At 41.4% G+C, this 15,164-nt stretch overlaps 1 protein-coding gene across 1 annotated transcript in view; it reads right to left on the reverse strand.

Annotated features, from left to right (window-relative positions):
• ANO6 (anoctamin 6) overlaps window positions 1–14,839 on the reverse strand; it is a 37,023-nt gene extending 22,184 nt beyond the window's left edge. The window contains exons 1-6 of the mRNA XM_010291127.1: window positions 14,693–14,839; window positions 5,984–6,049; window positions 4,087–4,365; window positions 3,620–3,733; window positions 1,632–1,747; window positions 1,065–1,199 (exon numbers count right to left, since the gene is read on the reverse strand). Coding sequence (XP_010289429.1) covers window positions 1,065–1,199; window positions 1,632–1,747; window positions 3,620–3,733; window positions 4,087–4,365; window positions 5,984–6,049; window positions 14,693–14,839 — 857 coding nt within the window. The remainder of the gene's footprint in view (window positions 1–1,064; window positions 1,200–1,631; window positions 1,748–3,619; window positions 3,734–4,086; window positions 4,366–5,983; window positions 6,050–14,692) is intronic.
• Window positions 14,840–15,164: the final 325 nt, after the last annotated feature.

Genomic DNA, 15,164 nt, shown 5'->3' on the forward strand with positions numbered 1-15,164 from the left:
GGAATTGAGAAAAAAATCTACCAGTGGTGTGCTCTCAAGAGTTCCTGCCCTGGAAACCCGTCCCCATTTCCATTCTTAGTCCTCATCTCAAAAATGGATGACATGGGGGAAAAATAATTTCCATCCCTTTTACATGGGGGTAATTCTCAAAACAGCTCACATTAAAAATAAAACAGCTCTTCAAAGATCTCACATGCTGATTCAAGGAATGGCAGATTTGTCTCCTAAGAGATAGCAAAAGAGTTTTGGCTTATCTAATCTAGCATGGTGGTGGCTGAAAGGTGATGTAATTGTTTTCTATAAATACACCAGTGGAGTAAACACCAGGGAAGGAGATGAACTATTTGACTGAATGATAATACTGGCATAAGGCTAAATGAATATAAATTGGCCACAGGAGTGGAGCTCTGGAACAGTCCTTCAGCATGTTTTATAAAGATGAACAACCCTTCCTGAAGGGGGTATGCAGTGTGATGGCCTGTAGAGGATTTGGCACAATGACCCATGTGTTTTTTCCTGGGTTGTTGTGCCATGGTTGAATTTTGTCATGTTCTGGTGATGGAATCTGTGTCATGGCTATGCCTCTCCTCCCAACACATCTTGGGCAGCTGAAGCCCCCTGTGTTGTTGTTCTTCCTGTTTTCTTCTCTCAAAATAGAGGAAAGAAACTTTGGGGATGTTATCAAGGTCTTTGGATATCTCCTTTAAGGATTACCACAGTGAAAATGATGTGTTACAGCAATTTGTATTGACTTCTGACTGTTACTCTTTTATTTGTGTTTCTACACTAGGTGTGGTGAATCTAGTGCAAAATGTAAAGAAATATAAAGAAAATGCAGAAATAACAAACTCTCAAATGTCTACTGCTGTAATGGTCCATGGACATCCATTACTCCTCTAGCTCACATTTTATGCCTTTACCTTCAAATCCATAACCATTGTTCTTCTTGGGTCCTTTCATTTTGCCTCTTTTATTATGCAGTGCCTTGCAAACCCCATATTGTCCCCCTCTGTAGGGGACTGCTCAAAATTGCACATGATAATAAAATAGGCCTGGTCAAGTACCTCCATGTGCAGTTGTCCTTTGTCAGGCATCCGTATAGGAAACAGCCAACTCCTACAACCGCAGCCACGATCAGCATATTAGTGTAAAAGCCCAGCCAAGCAAAGTAGATTCCAATTTTCTCTCCATAGTATTTCCTGTGGAGGGGAAAGGTTTTTTTCTGAAAGGCAAGTAAATTCACATTTCTCTTTCAAATGGCTCTTCATTTCAGACATTTTGTGCCAACTCCTATTGTCATATTCCTCTGGTTTGAACTTTGAGACTGCAGAAGTATTACAGCTGGGTATTTCTATCACCACTTTTATGCTTTTATAATAGGATAGGAAGGGGAAAGAAAAAGGAAAAAGAGAGAAAGATTGTATCTTGTAGAGAAAAATTTTAAGCCGTTCCCTTTTCATGAATTGGCTTATCGTGAAACCAAGCTCAAAATATGTTCCCATGCATGAGCTGATTGGGGTGTATGTACCTGCCCTCAGAACTGAGCTGTGTATCTTTGACACCCCCAAAACCAGACCTGTTAAGTAAATTCCTAGTTCCCTCTGCATTAGTCCATCCCCGGTCACACCAACCTGATGAAATCCAGGGGTTGTAGTTTGAAAATATTTTTAGGATGAGCCCATTCTCTGTAGAGAAGATATCGTTCACTTGGGCAGACAGGATCAGCTGAGAGGTGCCTAAAACTAGACTGCAAAACAGAAAGAGCGTGGGAAGGAGATACTGTTAATGTAAGCAGCATGGACCAGCTCTCGTCTCCGCAGACCCTAAGCCATGAAGCCAGATCCTAGAACAGCCTTTTGGCCCAGTCTCACTGCCAGCCAGGGAAAGGAGCAGGAAGGCAGCTCTGGAAGCACACCAGGATTCAGAATAGAAGGTTGTCAGAAAGGCACCGAATGCTAAAGCAAAAGCCTTACATATGTGAGCTGGAAATAACATCGTGAGAAGAGACTCATCGTGAACTTGAATCTAAGCACATGTCAGCATCTTGGCACTTAGGAATAGAAAATAGGAAAGGATCCGTTCTAATTAGAGAACAGGACTGATTTAAAATGGATTTTAAGTAGCTTTAACGTGCTAACATGCTTTGCTTCATAATAATATTGTGCTGGAATGGAGGCTGGAAAGTCTGAGGGATAAATCCAGGGCTCGTAGTCTCTGTTTAAAATTTAAAAGAGAGTTCACATGGAGATAATCCTTGAGTTTTTTACTAGGGTATTTGCAAACCTATTTCAATAAAGCTTTCTTTTTTTGTGGTGGAATTTTCCATCCTATATCTGTGATGCAACAAGGCCAGTAGACTCTATAGGCTGCTTTTGATTTTCAGAGTAGCTGTGATATATATTTTTATCGTATAAAAAGTCAGTAATTAATTACTGGGCATACTGAGTCCAAATTTCCCAAGCCATGATAAAAACAGCCTGCAAGGCAGGTTTTAAATCTTTGAAAGGAAACCTTAAAAATGGATAGTTGTGAATCATATTGATTCTATCCTGTGAAGCTTTGGGTTACTTAAAAGAAACATGATTTGTCTTGATTCTGCCTTAAAGATTTCCTTGAAATACTTGCGGGCCTCCTGAATAAGTTGAGTCCAAATATCTGAAGTAGTTACCATTCCTGACCTCCCATGTTCTCAACGTCTTCTCCACCTGAGACACAGAATGGTGGCTCTGATGGGCAGGAGGTATGGGGTGTGGGTATATAATGCAGAAAATTAGCCCTCGGCTTACAGTAAGTCCTCATTGCTTGTTGTACCCCATCTGTGGCCTCACATCGAGTTTTTCCTTAGTCACATACTCTGAAATCTGATTTTTTTTCTCCTTACTTTTATTTTTCTGTGCTATAACTAGCCTTTGTATACGAAACAATTTTCAGATAACTCGCTTCTTGAAATGTTATACTTTAAAAATAAAAAGCTTTAGAAGTGTAGCTACAAAAGCTGGATTTCTTATTATTGCAAGGTGAAATTCACCTTAGTTAAGCTTTGGTTCAGGTGACTCTGACATCACCCGTGAGGTGTTGGACTGGCTGGACAGAGCCTTCCTGCAGAAAGGCGAGTGTCCCCGCACGTATGTCGCAATGTTTGGGAACTGTGGGAATGTTTCTCACTGTGTGAGACTGTCACGCATCCTAAGATGAGATTTGTAGTCTACACCTTCATTAACAATGGTTGATACTTGATGGGAATTTTAATACTGAAAAACTGAATACCAAAAAAGGGTCAATAGTAAAATTGATTTAGAATTGATGATACAGTGCGTCCTGGGAACTGTCACTCAGGCCAGGCACTTTACTGAACTACATCTCCCGGAGAACACAAGGTTAACACCTCCTAAATGAAATGTATTATTTTTCAGGTACGGAGCTACATTTTTAACCAACTGTTTCTTCTTTTTGGAAGAAAGTATCTTCATTCAAACTATGTCCTGTTCTACTATGTGGATATAATAACCAGTCAAGGAGTAAGGCAATCACTCGTGCTTGTATGTTTTGCTATAAAAAATGCAGATATAGTTCAGACATCTATTTCAAAATATATTATAGTTACAAGCGCTGGACTTACGTCATGAAGGGGAAATGCTGCTTTGTAAATTCCAGAGTCCAATAACTTGTTAATGCCAAACTTTTTCACGTTGTTTTTGGTTGCATATTCCACACGGGACAGGATAAAATGAACCTGAAATTTATAAAATATTTTTATGTCTCTGGCAACATGAAAATAATTATACACAGCTACACCTGTTTCAGCATATAATCCAGTTAGGGAAGGGTAAAGCGGAGCAGACAAAATTAATTGCACAGGGTATATGAACCATTCAAATCCCCCTTTAAATTCAGGTGGAACAGAAATGGGACAAATGGAACGTTTTCCTTCTGAATTGTCCAGGTTGTTTCATAAATGACACAGGACTATTGCATCCCAAATATTTCTAATTTTTCAGGATGCTTTCATGAAAGTAACTGCACCAATTTGATTAAAGGAATCTTTTCTTTTTAAGATTAAATTCTAGAAATACTTCATGGATTTACAATTCGACTTCTAGTTGCAGGATTGAAAAATGTGTCTTTGTCTTGAACGTAAAAGTTGGACAAATATTCCTTTTGAAAAGGGGCAGTGAAAAATTCTTGCTCGGGTTTGATGATATTTTCATCCACTCTGAAGAGGCTGCTAAACCAGTTGAAAGCTGAGTCTCGGGTCTTCAGGTCACTGGGTTGCAGAGGCAATTTGATGTGCATAACCTCGGCGTACGTGCACAGCACTTCCCAAGGTGCATGCACTTTCACAAAAATAAGTTTTTCATCCAAAACCTAAAATGAAAGAATATTAAAAATATGTGAGAAAATGAAAGCAAAGTTTTTTTCATAACACTTCTTAAACTATGCAGAGTTTTCTTTCTCTTCACAGCTCATAGATGACCTATTCAAAGTTGCATTTGTTGTCCATCTTAGCAAATACATCACTAGCTTCTGTAAAGGCACTGACATGAGGTGGAATCTCTCAGGAGAGAAAGGCGTATAAAAAAAGACAGCTAAACCTTCCCTTAATGCTTAATGTTTACACCTCTGCAAAGTATCTTACAAAGCAATTGAAGTTTAACAACGCTTCCCCCATACAGGTTAATTAGGAGTGTTTGTACTTGTAGCCTGGAAGGCAGCTGTGGCTTTGGAGTTGCCAGTGGCTCCCCAGTAGCTCAAGTACAACCAACCCCAGGGTGATGTGACTTGATGGAAGCAGGCTAGGCACCCATGGGTGTTCCTGGGCAACCGCAATTCCAGCTTTGTAGGGAGGATGGGGACAGAGAAAGGGGAATCAGCTGAGACTGCTAAGGAAAACAGCCCGGGGCACATTTGCTCCCAGTTGCACGCCCAAACTAGCACCGGTATGCAGCAGGAACACTGACAACCACTCTTGTCTCCTGTCTATACATCGGGACCTTCTGTTGACTTCTTGTATCGGTGAGTCTCAGCCACGTGAAATTAATTACATTACGTAGCTCATTGGCTCAGGACGGTAGGTCAGGTATCTGATCAGCCTGGAGGAACTTACAGTTTCCAAAGTTTTTCAGTCATGATCATGGCAGAATTATTGAAAAACTTCAAAATTTAAGTACAGCAACAGGTCCATGTCAGAATTCCAGCAAGGGTTTACTTTCTTATGAACGTGAAGAGCCAGACTGCAAGCTTGGACGTGCAGCAGGGTGCTGCTGTCACTGCAGAAGTCAAATAAACACCGTGATGCCATGGATTCTGAGCACGATTTGGGAGGAAGGGGCAAAGAGATGTCTTCTGGAGCTGACTACAGATGACCAATCAACAACAAATTTAGACTGGAAGTGGTTGTCCTGGACGGGGAGACCCGGAGGCAGCACTGCAGCCCTGCGGGGCAGGAAGGAAGGGTCTCGGAGGGGCTGTAGCCCTCCCTGCAAGAGACAGCAGCTCCGGCAGCTGGTGTGCGTTACCACAGCACTCTTGAACTGCCTGCAGGCGACAGCGCAGCCCAGAACGTACAAAGCGTGGTAGTTACAACCACTCGCACGGTGCCAGGCCTCGCCAGGAGCGGGGTCACGTGCGGGACCCCTGCGCTGCTCTTCTGGCAGAGGCATTCTGCCCCAGGCACCCGCTGGCTTCCTACAGGTCCTCCACGGCCGGAATAGGTGGAGGATATACTCTCCTTGGAGTGTAACCAGTAATTTTTGTCTTCTGAGTGCTGAGCAAACATGACCTATGTAATCTCCCAGCTTCCCATCTTTTATTTTGCAGAGGAAGGAACAGGCACAAAGTTTAAAAGACACTACTGGCAGAAAAGAGGTGAGCCTTTTGCTCCTGAGCGGAGAGAAATGTTACAGTGAATTCATATATCCAGTTTCCTTATTCCCACGGGGCAGCTTTGCTCTCCCACACAGCCATTCACACCAAGAGCACTCACCGATCTCGTTGCTTCAAGCTGCAAGCCGTTGTTTATCAGGTTTGATTCATACACTTGTCTCTTCCTCTGTTAAAAGGTATTGAACATCGTAAAACTTCTGTTCCAAATTTCACAAATATGCATTATGGAAGAATGACATTGCCTCCCAAAATGAAGAATCACTAGGTCGTTATCTCTATAACCCACTTCACAGCTACTGTGGTGATAGATACAGTCTTACCTACTAATCCAGATCAGGGTTTTTTTCTGTCTGATGAGAAATATTGCCCTCAAATGCAGTTGTGGAGAATTCACCCTATTAAGTTTCCGGTACACTATAGAGGTAAAAATGTGCCCCAAATTTTGAATTCGGAGAGCAACTACCCCTGAAACTTGTCATCTCCTTCACCTTTAGTCACTAATTGAACTACTGAAGGCAGCCTCTCTCCCTGCATTAATATGCACTTTAGAAAGTACTCTTCATCTCTGGGGCTTTCCATCCCACTTTCCTTCCAGCACTCTGTAGCTTTATTCCTCTTTCCCAGTAACCGTATGAGTTCACACCATGGTTCAAACTGTACTACATTTTAGTCCATGGCTGAGCATCCCCAACAGGAGAAGCTGAGAGCTGTAGCACTTGTAGAGTCGATGGTGCTATTCTAGGAGCATTCACTGTCCTCAGAAGGACATGACAAGTTTCCCTCAGTAAAGATGAAATTAATGGATCATTTTAATTTCACTTCACAGTACCAGCACTTGGCAGGCTGTGAGTTGCAAAAGTGAGTTGCAAAAAAAAACCATCTGACATGTTTTTGCAATCTTGAGTTTTCTTCTCCACATACATGACCTCCCCTCCAAAAACACACAGAGACAAGCAGCCCCTCTCCCCTCAAAATACCAAATATACAACTCCATAAGGGATTGATAAGAAATTTTGAAACTTCATGTGAAGTAATCCAATTTAAAAGCTATCTGCATCAACTGGATAGTTCCCCAATGAGCTATTTGTTTATGTAAGTCAAGGCTAGCCAGCTCTCCCCGGCCTACAGATTGCATGTCAAAATACCAGCATGGGTAAGGGGGGAACACCTCTAGGCAGCTGGGGCCGGGGGAAGGCTTCTGTGAGCAGTTAGCCAGAAGGAGATGACATTAACACACTCAGGACTGATGGCTTTATGCCTGAACCAGGATAGGGCTGGGCACGCAGCCGGGTTCTCAGAGTGACTTGGTGATACTGCTTTCTTGCTCCCAGATGGCTTTCATGCCACTGGCCAATTTTTTGGTGGTGTACAGGCCCTGTGCTTATGTGATCGGTGCCTATCACTACAGGAACTTTGAATTTCTAAAAGAATGGTTCAATGGTTTCTGTCACTTGGTCCTCTATAGCCAAACTGTCTTAACATCTGTGCTTAAGATCCAGTCTTGTTGCTACTGTGAAGGACCAGAGGCAGTGAATGACCCTTTAGTTAAAATCTTAGGAACGTTGATAGGTACATAGGAACTGCTCTTCAGGACCAGACCCAAGACCCACCCACTCTAGGGGAAAAACAGACGCTTCAGGAAAAGGGCAAAAATCTTCAGGAGTTCCACGGGAACAGGTCAGTTGTATCTCCACATAAGTTTCCTCCAGTTCTTTAATGTTTAAAGACTGTTGTAAGTCCCCAAAGCAAAACCCACAATTTTTTCCAAGACTCTATCAAGTCTTGGAATTAATAATTATAAAACTGAATAATATACACAGCCCACTCTGTTTATATTTGTTAGTGCTTAACTCCAGCACCTGCATAGTCATGATGGGCTAATTTCGTATGTTGTTAAAAGGTATTTCTTTTATCAGAAAAATTATTTCTTTTAACCTGTTTTGGGTTTTCTGCCTTTTTATTCCAATGAATATCACCTTCTTCTCAAGTTAGGGACAAGAAAAGCCAAATGTTTTCTTCTTTCATGAATACTTAGCACATTTCTCCTTATTCCTCTCTTTCCTCAGGATAAAAACACAATCCCAAACTATGAAAGCAATCTTCATGGAGCTCTCTCTCCATGGCCCATTAATCTACTTGTTTATTGGTGACAGTATAATGCTCTTTATATTTTCATTATGTATATAATATTGTATATATATAATATGCACAATTATAATATATTGTATATATTTAATACATTCTATTATCTAGAATTCTGATGGTAGCTGTATCTTGAAGAGGGCATTTAATATGTCTGTCTCCTGTGACATCTAAATAAGTCTCCTCCTTGTACTAACAGCACTAACTTAGAATCATGAATGTCAATGAATTTTTTCCTTGCAGTATCATACTTTCTTGCATTTTTCAGCATTTCATAGGTGATAATGCTCTCCATTCTCCTTCAGAGCTAAAGTTTTACAGTCATCTTGGCTTCTAAGCAAACTACATAATGATTTCCTCTGCAATTTTTGTTATATCGTAACTCACTCCCCTTACCAGATCATTAATATATGTAGTACCCAACACAGGAGATGTTTGCTGCTCCACTATTAACTCTTCTGCCATTTCATCCTACCTCTTTGCTACTTCCATATTCACTTGGTTCTTTGTAAGGTGAGTTATACTGAATCGTGAAAATATTTCAACCTGAATTCTGCTTTCTTTCAGCAAATAAAAAAGGCAGAGGGCTAAATACCTGTTCCATTTCTACCTAAATAGCACAAAGATGGATGCAGGGCAATTCTCATTTGTAGAAGACTAATACCTTTTGTCTTTTAATCTTACCATTCAGATTGCTTTAATAATTTATTATGGCAAGGAGTTCCCCAAATTAATTTTTCCCTCAAAATCTTAGCGGAATGTTGACAATATTAAGGTTTTTAATACTGCTTTAATGCAAGTAGTGAGAAACAAAGCCCCTGAGAGCCTTTGCTAATTAGGAGCTTTGCTATTTTACATAAATGATTGAATTGTGCTTATGATGATCTATGGAGGAACTAGACTTTTACCCAGAGGACTCTATAGTGGTTTTGCATTGACTGGGGAATACGGCATAAAGATATAATAGCTTATTAGGCTGGAAGGTGGAGACTGTCCAAAGTTTATTTTAGTATCTGTCGTTTTCCTCAGCTATCTTCAAGGCTAAGTTATAATAATAATAATGTAACCATGGTAATGCTGCAGGTCTAAATCTGACATAGATTTTGATGACTGAATGGCTAGCCAATAGACTAAGACACTATGGGATGCATAATCATATACAATCTTAGGAAAGTGAAAGCATAGTGTAAGTAAATGCCAAGTATTACAGGCATGTAGCAGGGTTAGCTCCTGGGAGCTGCTTTTTCACCATAATGCTTTCAACGTCTGGTGATTGTCTTGCCAAGTTGAAAGACTAACAAGATTGTGGGTCTGGAAATTGGTAGCAGACCACTAGCAGTTTTTTCTCTGTGTTTTGGAGATGGTAGTGAGCGCTTGCTTTGGTTACAGTGACAGAATGCCAACTCATGTCTTTGTTTAGTTTCTTTTGGGCAAAGAGAAGAGTTCCCCACAACAGTATCTGTGTGGCTTCAGGGGAAAAATCCTAACAAGGAAGGAGTGCTTGAAGAGCCACCTCTGCCTTACCTGATAGGCAACAGATAAATTGCAGTCAACAAGAGAAAGAGCATGGGGCCCAAAGCCTCCCCCATGGAAATCAGCTAAAGGGAGTGGAGAGGGTCACTGAGTCAATATTAGCTGCCAACTCTCATGGTTTCTTTGATGGTATTTGGAACATTTTCTGAAAGTCCCAGCTGTCAGCATCAGGAAATCAATTGATTGAGAAGCTCTGCTTCTGTAAGCTTCTTTCTCTTATGTTTGAAGACAATAATAAAAATGTGAAGCCGAATACGCTATAAAGGCTGACACAAAAAAAGTAAACCCAAAGGACTCCAAATACATATTTGCTGAGATACCCACTGATTTTAAGCCAGCCTCATGATTTTCTGAAACCTGATTCATGACCACACAGAACTGGCAATACAGTTGGCAGTCTAGCCCTGCTCTCAACAGTGTCTTCTAGTCACCCTGCTGGTCACCATTTCTGGTCCTATGAATGTACGCAGTAACTTCAGAATAACTCTCTCCTTCCATTTGTCTTCCCATCCTTCTTTCATCCTTCCTTCCAACCATTAGGCAAAGAAGTAAAATTTGGGTTTGGCGTTGCCTCAGGAACAGAGATTTTATTTCAGTCAGTTCCTGCTTCAAAACCCATCCATCCAGCAGAGACCTGGGCAGGTGTGGTTGACCTCCTCCTCCCAGTTTCAAAGGTCCCTTTCGTCCTTGTTATCAGACTTCCTGGGTAGGTCAGCTGAGCACACCGCAGGCACGTAGAGCCTACCATCCTCTACTGACTCAAATCGCCGCATAAAATGGCACTGAGGTACCCTTCTTTCTGTAAACCCAAGTATTGTTCTCTCACCGCCGGTATGACACATGCTAAACAGCGGGAGAAGTACAATTAGGTTTTGAAAAGTTATCCAAGCTTTTTTTTGTTGTTGGTTATCTAAACTAAACAAGTCTAGAGGCAGCAACTGTTCCTTGTTTATTTATGAAGACAAACTTCTCTCGCTCTGCTGAAGTTCTCTGTAACACCGTACTTACATTCTGCATCGATTTATTTTGAATTCGTCTTTCTGGCGCTGACCCTTTAACTTTCAACAATGAGTTCCTCGAGGACCCTAACAGATGAAACTGGCATTTTGGAGTGTTCTTGGAAAGACTGGTAATACTTAATTTCTATTCTGATGGTAACCTATCCTGACAAATAGGGTATATAAATTGTAGATTTAAAAAACATGCTTTGGGCAGGAATTTCAATTGCTTGCAAGATACAGTTTCTGGAATCTGCTCCTGACAGTTTGATTTTTTTGCTAGTGCTTGCAAATTTAATTGTATACCAACTTAAAAAGGTTTGGAGTTCAAATTGAGTTGCATATATGGACCTTATCTGCTAACTTTTGAATCGGTAAATTATGTTAGAAACTTGCATGAGGATGTACTTTCATTAGTTTGACTTTGCCTGCTTTAAACCAGATTTCAGGAACACATGAAAATGAGGGAAGCACAGCACCACTGTGCATCTCCAAGGGCTTCAGAATCCCATATTTTTGTTCCTTCTATCCAAATCATCCCCATGTTTTTCATGAAGTTATTTCCTTCTGCCATCTGAAATGTTTTCCTAAAAATACTGCTGATGATTAATAAAAATTAATGTTGTGCCATTTTCTCAGTCATACTCATACAATTCTTTGAAAAAGGACAGAAAACCATTCAAATCAAATATAATGATGGTCCCAGGATCCGATTCTTCTCTTGCTGCAGAAGAATAAATGGGTCTGTGCCCTGTTTCTCTGAATCCAGTAAATAGGATACCAAGGTTCAGGACTGATTTTCAAATTGTTCCGACTGTATTCAGTAAGCGTTTGGGGAGTCCTCTGCTCCCAGTACCATACAAAACCGCCCAGTGCAGCACCCAAAACTTTTCACTTTAGAAATGTAGATCTACAAATGTCCATTAACAGGCAAAATTCTGCCCCAACTTTCACATCATGCAATCAGGTGGGGTGCAGTGCACGTCAGACAGAATTTGGCCCAGCGACTACGCTCCTGGTCTCTACCTTTCACAGACGTGTAACTTTGCACGTGGCCGGTGGAGACCTTGCTGCTGACCTCAGTGAGATGAGGATTTCACCCTGTGAGAACAGACTTCACTGGATCTGCTATTCTTTAATAAGCTGGAGTTTCCAAATTCTGTGGACAATAAACCTCTGGATAATAGCACTATAAAATTGTCAGGGGAGTCAAAGGAGGAGTGGGATGGCAAGTAACATATTCAGGCTTAAAGCACCTTGAATTATACAAGATACTGCTTATAAAATTTGGCATTTTCAGTTCATCATTGATCAGAGACAGACAATGGCATATGCAGTATTTAAAGCTGATAGTAAACGGCAATTGTCCTCATCTTGGTATCTTGTATATCATCACAAGGGTAGAAGTTAAGAAAAAAATATAACCAAATAAACAATGGTGTCAGTAAAGACAAGCTATCAACTAGGTTTTACGCCAACACTGACAAAGCCTGTATGTATCTTGGGCAGCATCATCCCCACACCTTTCTGGGAACTGTGGTGGGCCAAAATGTTAATTGTCTCCCTGGAATTCCAAGGATGCAAAACCGTACCATAAACGTAATTTTCTCAGACATAAGGTATATGTGTTTTGTTTCTTCTTTTCAGATGGATTATTCACATTTATTTCTTTGTTACTTCTCAGTTTCTCTCCTAGTATGAGTGTGAGGTAGGTCCCAAGGCAGAGTCTTGCACCCTACCTGGGAGAAGGTACAGGAAGAAAAATGTTACCAGTGCTGCCAATGTCTGGGCAGCATTTGCTTAGGGAATGAAGGTTTGCAGCACACACAGCTTCCTCCACCAGCATAGCAAGTGATCTCCAGCGGGACTAAGCACCTCTCTGTCTTTGAGGTGACTAAAGCGCTCGTGTGCTTGGAGCTGACCTGCACCTATCCCGTCCTAAAAAGTTAGAAAGCTTACCTCTATTCGCATTTTAAAAGATTGCTCCTGCAACAATAGACAAAGGAAATGCATTTCTCAACTGATGACACCTGTCCGTGAGGAACTAGAGGGAGGGAACCAATATTTCTGAGCTGCATCACAGGCGTTTGGTTATGACCAGGTGACCTGTTTCTACTTATGTGATGGACTCATTGAACAAAATCCTCCCTTTCCCTTCTCCTTTTCCACCTCTCAGTGCCCTCTGGTACTTCCCCCTATGTGCAATGTTTTGTCTGTTTCGTGGTCAGCTTTGGATTTTTTCATCAGTTCTCCAGCTCAGTGTCAGCATACATGTAACCTTTGTTCTTGTCCTTGGAAGTCCTCTGTAACTGCCACGTCTTCATCCTTGTCTCTTTCTATGCTTTCTACTGCCCTTTTGGTTCTGTATGTACTGCCAGTATCAAAATCCTTGCCCCTGCCTTCCACACTGCCCCCATGGGACTCTCCCTGTCCGTGGGAATCCTGGCTCTGAGAACTGCTATCACCACTGTTTCCAGCTTCCTTCTGACACATCCATGTCACCCCAGGCACGTGCCCTAATCTCCTGGCCGTACTTCTGTCCATACAGCCTTTGTCGGCCACCTTTGCTGCCAGGACACACAGCTGGCTCTTGCTCAGCTTGCTCCCCACCAAGACCATGAGGACCTTCTTCACTTTATCTGATCGTTAGTCTAATACACCCTCGTTCTCACATTTGTTGTGTGTAGGTAGACTCCTCTTCCTCAACACACCATAGATTCCATGTGGCTGCAGATCTTTGTAGGACCAAGACCTTTGAAAGTAAACTCTTTTTGTAAGCACCTAGCACATTACCCACCATCTCATAGCATTAACACTGCACTAAAAATATTACTTCATTGCTCACATTTAATTTCTATTACTATTTGGAAAAGACACTCATTATATTTTTAAGTACATTTGGGCAATGGCCAAATATTAAAAAAATAAATGTAAAATGCTAATTGATAAAAATAATTGTTTCCAAAGGGACAGCTTCTTGTTTCTAATTACCTCTTTCAATTAATTTTTATTGCTGATCCTCTGATCATGTGTAATGCAACATCCACCCACCGCAGGACTCTCTCAAGTCCTACTAACGACATTCCTTATGTTGCCTGGTTAATGCCAATGACAACACTGTGTAATGAATATCAACCGACCTAGCTACAGGCCTTTTTACTCCGACTCTTTTCTAACTGCAAACCATTATTTGTATATGAGCTGCTTTCAGTGGTATCTTTGTCCCCGCCTGTCTCTACCAGAGGCTGCTGCTAGAACATGCAGAGCTGTTCAACTGGAGAAGGAAGTGGGTGGGTGGGAGAGCACAGATGCCAAGGGGACTACAGTCCTGTGGATGGATATTTTTCAGCAGTTCATAATTAAACTAGCTCAGTGGTATGGCTGAGCTTGATTTTATGGATCTGGGTGCCATAGTGAATGAAGTCCACTGACAGACCTACTGAGACAATTAAAAAATAATAGTTAAACAATAAGCTATGATTGTTGTTCATAGTTGCTAAGGAGCATCAAGCAGTCACTGACTGTGTCAGAAATTTTTTGCAAGGTCCCTAGGGATGGCCAAGTTGTTGAAGTGTCAAGGGAAGGAGTGGCACCATGAGAAATTCTGGTGGCAAATTGATGTACAATTATTTCCCATAAATGACTTCTTAGGTACTTTATTGGGCAGAATGTCAGCAGCTATGTTCCCAACTGTGATCTGGAGTACCTGGTCCGCTGCCTCCTTCAAAGGGTTCCCCTGAATACCCTGACTCTAATACCAGAGTCCACTAGGGGCCTAATTCAATCCCTGTAGATACAGAAAATGCTCTAATCTGAAGATCTTGGTGACTAATTCTAACGGGGATCCTGATTGATAGCAGCATTCTTCTGCTCACATCTCCCGAAGGGTTCCCTCCCTGGAGGATGCTCTGAGGTCACCTAGCACACACTGACACGATGTGCAGTGCTCTGCCCATTTACACAGCAACCTACTGCCTTGACCTCACCCCTGTTCCCTGCTCTGTGTGATGGGCTTCAGTCTCCCAGCTTCCAAGAGTATCCTGAGGACAGGGCAATGCACTTGTCATTCTAGGTCCTTTCTGCCCACTGCTCTAACACTCAACTAATGATTCAGATTTATATGGAAAATAACTTACCTTTTGCTTTTTATGATCCCTTCTCTTATGAGTAACTTTTTTACTTTCATCTTCATATACCAAAACAAAGTCAATTCTTCGCTGCCCATCACTGAAGAACAAGGAGTCAGGCTTATCATCAAAATCCACCTGGAAGGCACGTAGCATAGGTTAATATGAAGATCTTTTTACTCACCAGTTCCTTACTTGCTTCCTGTCACACAGTATTTCAGTGAACAGTGAAATTCAACACATATCAGACTCATATAACAACAAGCCCAAAGTGACAACAAAAATAGCACAGAGTAGAACAGAGGAAAAAAAAATACATCCAGTGGAGTTTGGCAGGTCTCTGCATGACATAAAATCAACACAACTTGGACCTAATTTTGTTCTTTAAAAATGGTATATTAGCTTTTGGCAACGGGACGAGCATTGGGATGCGTCTGTCAAGTAATTTGTATGCCATCGTGGATACAATGTTAGATACTCT

This window comes from Phaethon lepturus, unplaced genomic scaffold (genome assembly GCF_000687285.1).
Source record: "Phaethon lepturus isolate BGI_N335 unplaced genomic scaffold, ASM68728v1 scaffold9117, whole genome shotgun sequence".
NCBI classification, from domain to species: domain Eukaryota; kingdom Metazoa; phylum Chordata; class Aves; order Phaethontiformes; family Phaethontidae; genus Phaethon; species Phaethon lepturus.